The sequence below is a fragment of the Capsella rubella genome, unplaced genomic scaffold, assembly GCF_000375325.1.
Source record: "Capsella rubella cultivar Monte Gargano unplaced genomic scaffold, Caprub1_0 scaffold_3, whole genome shotgun sequence".
NCBI lineage: Eukaryota > Viridiplantae > Streptophyta > Magnoliopsida > Brassicales > Brassicaceae > Capsella > Capsella rubella.
Window position 1 is genome coordinate 12,061,098 of NW_006238921.1, and position 8,204 is coordinate 12,069,301.

General features: G+C 32.8%; 2 protein-coding genes across 2 annotated transcripts; both read right to left on the reverse strand.

Annotated features, from left to right (window-relative positions):
- Positions 1-371: 371 nt before the first annotated feature.
- Positions 372-3,082, reverse strand: LOC17892578 (PXMP2/4 family protein 4). The gene is made up of 4 exons (XM_006299498.2): positions 2,697-3,082; positions 1,460-1,688; positions 767-891; positions 372-656 (listed from the first exon to the last, which is right to left on the reverse strand). The coding sequence occupies exons 1-4, from the start codon at positions 3,021-3,023 to the stop codon at positions 567-569; spliced, it is 771 nt and encodes a 256-aa protein (XP_006299560.1). The 5' UTR covers positions 3,024-3,082; the 3' UTR covers positions 372-566.
- Positions 3,083-5,396: 2,314 nt separating this feature from the next.
- On the reverse strand, positions 5,397-7,133 carry LOC17890880 (PXMP2/4 family protein 4). The gene is made up of 4 exons (XM_006298308.2): positions 6,825-7,133; positions 6,053-6,281; positions 5,640-5,764; positions 5,397-5,510 (listed from the first exon to the last, which is right to left on the reverse strand). Exons 1-4 carry the CDS (start codon positions 7,131-7,133, stop codon positions 5,397-5,399), a joined length of 777 nt encoding a protein of 258 aa, XP_006298370.1.
- Positions 7,134-8,204: the final 1,071 nt, after the last annotated feature.

Genomic DNA, 8,204 nt, shown 5'->3' on the forward strand with positions numbered 1-8,204 from the left:
AACGGTTCCTATCCAAACCCGACCCGGGTACGCGAATGCGCAGGGCTATGCACAATCAATAAGTTGCAAACTCTGTTTTTTCTTCAGCGCTCTCAAATCATGAATAGCAATTCTCGTCAAACGTTCATATCCAAAAACTTTCTACTCTTTCCTTCCACTCTTTGCTTTGATTGTTTTACTCAGACACATATAACTCTTTCATGTTCGTAGTTCGGACTCGGACAGACACAACAAAAGCGAGTATCATATTTGATTGACATATTTGGTACATTTAACACATTTGCCATGAAAGTAAAAGAAAAGTTTAGCAGTAACATGACTCCTTTCTCTTATGACTCTTTTCTTTTTAAAGTTTTAAAACCAGCAGGAAGTTACAAAAACTCATTAGTTTGTGATATCATACATGTAGGTTCTTCCAAGCTCATACAATTACTAACCTAAATTCTACAGACATAACAGAAAAAATCTTGAAGAATGCTAATTGCAGTTTGACACGGCGAAAACTTAGCACACAATAAGGAGGTTATGCCCGAGAGCCTAGATAATGTAGAAAATATTTGAGTGTTTTAGCTTGAAATCGCGTCAGGCTTTTTGCGGTTTGCCATGTATGTCATGTAGATTGTCCAAACATACGAAAAAGAGTTGCTTACAAGAGGCTGCATGGAAACAAAAGATAAGAGAAGAGTGAGTGCATTCTCAGATAACCAGCAAGAAACAGGAAAGGTAATGGGGAAAGTAAAAACGATTTGTGTGTCGAAAGGATTACCTGCAAATGAACGGGGAAGAATCTGAATGTAATAAAATCACATACAGGCCAATACATGACACCGTTAAACAGTGCAGGGACCAAGTCCCTTTTCAATCTGGCAAGTATATCTGAACCGCTTTCCCCTGAAAATAACAAAATGCAGAATAACTTTAAAGTTTAAACAAGGTTTAGTGTAACCAAACCACTCAGATAAAGATAAAGTAAAACTCCATCACTGAAATCAATGATCGTTTTTTGTATTTGTAAGACGCGCCCAAGATTAAACAAACCGAACCATAAGAAATGAACCTGAGAATTCTCAGTTCAAGAAGTAGAGAGACAACTTGTTCTGAAACCTATGTGACTAAGAGTAAACTAAGAACAGAAGCTACAATCTCATAGATTCGTTTATTCAAGACTACAAGTTTCTGCTTATGTAAATAACCAACCAATCTCCATTTATCATTCTCACCACGATATATACTAGCCACAAGCAAAAATGACTGTAATTTCAGTAAACTGATCTACTGTAGTTCACAAAATTTTCATGTACATAAGAATCAGAGTTAGGTGGTATAGCAATTTTATAATATACATATATATATATATATGATATAAGGCAATAGAAGAGCAGCAGCAACTGAAAATAGGTAGGTATGTTTCTTCCTATCCTAACACTATTCTGGTTTCAGATATATACATGAAGCTTACCTTGCAAAGATGCATTCAATGAGAAGAAAATAACGGTCATGGTTGGCCCGTAGATTGTCTGTCCCATGGCCATTTTCTTAAACGTTGTAATCAAATCTTTCTTAGGAAAGAGTCTTGACATGAAATTGAACCAATAGTGAAGTGTTGGACCCAAGACAAATAGACCATATCCACCCATCCTTGCTGTTCTCACCAAGTCATAAGACTCAGAAGAAGATTTCGCAATAGTCTGTTCAAATATCATCAGTCGAAATTGTCAGCTCTTAAAAGTCAATTCTCACAAGCCTAGAAGGCTCAAAAAACAGGACACACTACAAGGAAATGTAACAGTAGAGCTGAAACACCTCAAATTCACATTAAGAAGCTAATTAAATCAACATTTCAAGAAGTCTCATTACTCTCCAATCCCTTTTTGTTCCAGACACACGCATTACTTCCAATAAAGAATCAAACTTTACTCTACTGATACTTGATACTCGGATTAAGACCTAGTAACAACTCCCGACAAATTAAGCCTTTTTTGTATTTGTAAATATATGGCATAAATGTCAAAGAGAAAAACCAATTAAAGAGTACAAATTTCACAAAAAGGTATCATTTTTAGCTACCATACTATAAAGAAATGTAACAATGGAAACTGCTCAATTCACATTAAATATCTAAATCACCATTTCAAGAATGACCAATTCATAAGACTCGAAAGAAGTTTTTAACAATCGTCTAATCGAAAATATTAAGACAATATAAACCAATGTCAGCTCTTCAAGTCAGTTCTTATAGAGTGGAAAGGCACAACCGCACAATAAAATCGAATCACCATTTTCAAGAATGTCCCATTACTCCACTAAAGACTTAAACTTTACTCTTCCTACTTCTACTTCATAACAGAATCAAAGACCAAGAAACATCTCCCACAAAGCTGAGCCATTTTATATTTGTGGATCTCATAACTAACACATAAATGTCAAAGAGAAGAACCATTTAAAGACTACAAGAATGTCCCATTACTCCACTAAAGACTTCAACTTTACTCTTCCTACTTCTACTTCATAACAGAATCATCAAAGACCAAGAAACATCTCCCACAAAGTTGAGCCATTTTCTATTTGTGGATCTCATAACTAACACATTCAAAGAGAAGAACCATTTAAAGACTACAAATTTCACAAAAAGGCATCATTTTTAGATACCATACTCTAAAAAGGAAACACCTTTTACAAAGCAAACACCAAAGTACCTGAGAAGACAAGTCAGCGGCAATGTAAATAAGAGAGGAAGTGAGACTTTTAGTCAAAACTGGGCGTGATTTCACCATACCAAGGTACCAACCAATGAACCCAACTTTCGAAATCGACGCAGATGATGAAGAAGATGAACAAAACCCTAAAGAAGGAGAAGGTGAAGCCCCTGTTTCTTTTGCTCTTCCCAGAAGCTGACGCGACCTGAAATAAGGTCTCGATTGAGAAAGGCCGGTTTTAGCAAATGGGTATGTCTCCGCCGCCTTGTTCCGTCGTATGAGCCGGACGGTGTCGACGGCTACGTTTCTGAATAATGCTCGGCTCATTCTTGCTTCCGAGATTTTAGGTGTCGTTGTTGTTGTTTAGGAAGTTTGATGATGACTGCAAAATGTTTTGATGGATTTTTCTAGTTTCTTCATGAGAATTGTATCAAACTTAGTTGAGGAAAAATAAATCAAAAGCTGTTTATTTTCAGTCGGTTTAGCTAAACCGTATCTTGAATTTTCATGAATTTTTAATAAAATATCTAAACTTTTATTAATTTTGTCATGTTTTCACATTGTTACGTCAACTGACTAAGCTAACATGATAAATTAATTAACAAGATGTAATTTTGTGGTTTAACAGAAATTGACAACTAGCTTTCACATCATAAACAACCACAGTTAAAACATTTGTAAATTAATAATGTTAAGATCACGATATTTTATTAAGAGAATTTTTTTGAGAAATATTCTTTTTATCTATTCATTTTTAAAAATAGCCATATTTAAATATGAAAAATTATAAAATTTTATATGAATTATAAGGTACTTTTATATAATAATTACTATTGGAAGATTCGATATAAATATTTTATAATATTTTAAAAGGTTTTGAAACGTTTTTACAAGTTTTATAAGGTTTTTAAAAGGGTTTATAAGGTTTTTCAAAAGTTTTTAAAAGGTTTTTATAAGTTATTTATATGGTATTTATGAAAGTTATATAAAATTTTATACACATACAAAGGTAATTTGTGTGTATATTTATAATATTATACATATTTGGATAGATAACAACATTTTAGTGGTTATTTTGATAAAGTTTGGAGTTTTTTTTTAATTCTCCCTTTTATTAATTTTTAGTAATATTAATTAATATATATTGTATTATTTAATAGTGTAAATTAGTAATTACTAGTTATTTATCTGTGCTATAGCACAGACTCATATATTTGTATTAACTATTTGATAGTATTTTAAAGTTGAATAAAAATTGAATGCATAAACTATCAACCGCCCAACAAAAATTGCATGTACAAATTGAAAAATACTTAATCGGATGACCTAAACTGTCAAGCTTGTCAAACTCACCCCAACTTGCATGTCTCGTAATAGATTTAATATTATGAATAGTATCTGGACGATTTTTTTAAACTAAATAGTTTATATTTTAAGTTATATTTGCTAATTTTGTTTGTTTTATTTAGTTTTTAAGATTGTATAAATGTATTTTGATTGTTAATTATAAGACTTAACTCGCGGTACACCGGAAGACTATTTTTTGTAACTATTTCTTTTTTTTTAATTTTAAGTTGTATTTGTTTATTAATTTTATTTAGTATGTTCAATTGTATTTTGATTGTTAATTTTATAATTTAACACGTGGAGTAATACATGACAAGTTTTTTTTATATAATCATAATATAATCAACTTAATTAAATATATCTAATACTCAAAAATAATAAAATTATGATGGCATAACATCTTTCTCTTTATTTAACTCATTATATTTCAGACTAAAATATTTTGTATATGTTTGTCCAAAAAAAAAAAAATTTTGTATATAGACAACCCGTAAGAAAAATATAATCATATTTATGTAAACTCAAACCGGCTCTATTATATTTATATAAATTATAATAATTTTTGAGAATTTTTGAGAAATACCCTTTTTGGTGTACCCCTTTTTAAAAAAAACCCCTTTATCTATCCATTTTCAAAAATACCCCTTTTTAAATATAAAAAATTATAAAGTTTTAATAGTTTATAAGGTAGTTCTATATAATAACTACTACTGGGAGATTCGATACAAATATTTTAAAACTTTAAATAGTTTTAAATCGTTTTTATAAGTTTTATAAGGTTTTTAAAAGGTTTTTAAAAAGGGTTTATACGGTTTTTATAAGGTTTTAATAAGGTTTTTATAATTTATTTTTACGCTATTTATGAAAGGTATATAAAGTTTTATACACATATAAAGGTAATTTGTGTATATATTTATAACCTTACACACATATTTGGATAAATTTCAACATTTTTAGTGGGTTTTTGATAAAGTTTGAAAAGGGGGTATTTTTAAAAAGAGGTATATGAAAATGGTATTTTTGAAATTCCCCCTAATATTTGATACTATTTTAGAGTTAAAATATTAATAATAATTTAATTTTTTTTATAGAGTTTAAATATTTATAATATATTAAACATTAAGTAAAGCTTAAATATTTAAACCTTTTATCTGACTAACTCTTTTCTATCAAAGTTTTTTTTTGGTAAGATCTTTTCTATCAAAGTTTGTAAAACCGCAGGAAGTTAGATTTCAACATAACAAAAACTCATTACTTTGTGAAATCAGACATCATGTAGGTTCTTCCAAGCTCTTACATGTACAAACCTAAATTCTACAGATACAACAGAAAAATCATGAAGAATGCTCAAGATCATGTAGAACATATTTGAGTGTTTCGGTTCGAAATCTCGTCAGGCTTTTTGCGGTTTGCCATGTATGTCGTGTAGATTATCCATACATACGAAAACGAGTTGGTTACAAGAGGCTGCATGGAAACAAAAGATAAGAGCAGAGTGAGATAAGAAACATGAAAGGTAATGGGGAAAGTAAAAACGATTTAGCGCTCGGGACGAGACCATATAACATGCTTTGATCTCGGACCTGAGGGGATTACCTGTAAATGAACAGGGAAGAATCTGAATGTAATAAAATCACATGAAGGCCAATACATGACACCATTACACAACACAGGGACCAAGTCCCTTTTCAATCTGCCAAGTATATCTGAACCGCTTTCCCCTGAACAAATGAAAAAATGCAGAATTCACCATTCGAGGCAACTTGTTCTGAAACCTATGTGGACTAAAGAGTAAACTAAGAGCAGATGCTAAAACTGGACATTTTTGTTGAGATTTAGAGCTGAGACGTTGAGAAAAGACTATAATACAAGTTAACTCATCTACTTCACAAATTTTTTCATGTAGATAAGATTGAGAGTTGGATGGTATTGGCATTTTAAACCGAGTTAGTATGTTTCTTCTTATCCTAACACAATCCGGGTCTTAGATATATATACAAGAAGCTTACCTTGCAGAGATGCATTCAATGAGAAGAATATAAAAGTCATGGTTGGCCCGTAGATTGTTTGTCCCATGGCAATTTTCTTAAACGTTGTGATCAAATCTTTCTTAGGAAAGAGTCTTGACATGAAATTGAACCAATAGTGAAGTGTTGGACCCAAAACAACTAGACCATATCCACCCATCCTTGCTGTTCTCACCAAGTCATATGACTCGGAAGAATTTTTCGCAATTGTCTGTCGAAAGATCGATACAGAAAGAACCAATGTCAGCTGTAAAACTCAATAGAGTGCTAAAAATCAATGTAACAGTGGAAACGGCTCAATTCACATTGAATAGCTAATTCACCATTTCAAGAATGACCAATTCATAAGACTCGAAAGAAGTTTAATCGAAAAATTAAGACAATATAAACCAATGTCATCTCTTGAAGTCAGTTCTTATAGAGTGGAAAGGCACAATAAAATCGAATCACCATTATCAAGAATTTCACATTACTCCAATCACATTGTGTTGCATACACACATTACTCCCATTAAAGACTTAAACTTTACTCTTCCTAGTCAAAAATATATGTTTTCTTCCTCATCTCTTCTACTTCTACTTGATATTAAACTAAAAGACAAAAACATCTGAGCCATTTTATAACTTTGTAGATCTCTCATAACTAAATACATAAATGTCAAAGAGAAGAACCATTTAAAAGACTACAAATTTCCCAAAAAGGCAAAAAAAATTTTAAAAAGGAAACACCTTTTACAGACCAAACACTAAAGTACCTGAGAAGACAAGTCAGCGGCAATGTAAATAAGAGAAGAAGTGACACTTTTAGTCAAAACTGGTCGTGATTTCACCATACCAAGGTACCAACCAACGAACCAAACTTTCGAAATCGATGCAGATGAAGAAGAAGAAGAAGGTGAGACTTCTGTTTCTTTTGCTCTGCCTTGAAGCTGACGCGACCTGAAATAAGGTCTCGATTGAGAAAGGCCGGTTTTAGCAAATGGGTATGTCTCGGCTGCCGCGTTACTCCGCCATATGAGCCGGGCGGTGTCGGCAGCTACGTTTCTGAGCAATGCTCCGCTCATTCTTGCCTTCCCAGATTTTTGGAGTTGTTGTCGTTGTTTAGCAAGTTTGATGATGACTGCAAAAAAAAGCTCCTGAGAATAAATATCAAAACCGGTTTATTTTCAGTCGGTGTAGCTAAACCGTGTCTTGAATTTTCTCATTAAATATCTTATTTATATTAAGTTTGGCCACATTTTTCACATTGTTAAGTCAAATTTCTTAAAGATTCTCTCTCGGCCATTCATAAGGGGATAAGATAAAAAGCAGTTTTTTTTTTCCCTTGTCGCTAGAGAGAGGGGAACCAAGGGTTCACACAATGAATTTATTAAGGAAAGTAGAATAATTTCACTTTTAACAATCTCTCAAGAACTCGAATTGAAACGGATTAAAAGGATTGACTTGACCTATAAATGAACGATTTAGGGTTTGCTCAAGAACAAGTGAGGAACTAGGGTTTTTGTTATTAAATGATCGATGCCCTAGAATAGAGACATCTTCTCTATTTATACAAGGGATTTAGGGTTACAATAAATGCTCCTCTTTCTTAGATTTTCGGAAGATATTGTCAAAAATATTCGATTAGGGTTTGCGAAACCCTAATGATCCGAGGTCGTCTATTCCATTTTAGGAATGAAGCACCCTTTGCAATAATTGGACAATAAACCGGGATTCCCCGATTTATTGGTTTAATTTGATTCCGTCTTGGTTTAGGCCGGTATTTCGTTGGTGCTAATTCCAACACCAACAATAAGTCCCCCCCAGTTCGATGGGTCGAATGTTCATTCGAATTATGGAACTTCTAATTATGCCTGACCTAAGCTAAGAGGGAAACGAATCAAATATATCTGAATCGTCGCCTATCTCGGAAACGTTGCCACGCGTCACTCATCTGTGGAGCGGCATATAGGTCGGAAGTCGAAGCGTCGCCTAGGTCATCATTATTTTTTCGTAGGTCTGTCTCCCGCTCGCTTCTATAAATACTTGCTCAATGCCTTTCATTTTCCTCATTTCCGCTTTTCTGCTCAAAAGGTAAAATTTCGCTCTGCCCTCTCTCCTCTTTTTCTTTTAACTTATCGCCGCCGACTTTAAAT

Coding starts and splice junctions, on each gene's coding strand:
- LOC17890880 (XM_006298308.2), bottom strand. CDS start 7,133: ATGAGCGGAGCATTGCTCAGAAACGTAGCTGCCGACACCGCCCGGCTC. Junction 6,282..6,824: donor CCGCTGACTTGTCTTCTCAG/GTACTTTAGTGT, acceptor ATCTTTCGACAG/ACAATTGCGAAAAATTCTTC. Junction 5,765..6,052: donor ATTGAATGCATCTCTGCAAG/GTAAGCTTCTTG, acceptor TCATTTGTTCAG/GGGAAAGCGGTTCAGATATA.
- LOC17892578 (XM_006299498.2), bottom strand. CDS start 3,023: ATGAGCCGAGCATTATTCAGAAACGTAGCCGTCGACACCGTCCGGCTC. Junction 1,689..2,696: donor CCGCTGACTTGTCTTCTCAG/GTACTTTGGTGT, acceptor ATATTTGAACAG/ACTATTGCGAAATCTTCTTC. Junction 657..766: donor TCTTCCCCGTTCATTTGCAG/GTAATCCTTTCG, acceptor GTTTCCATGCAG/CCTCTTGTAAGCAACTCTTT.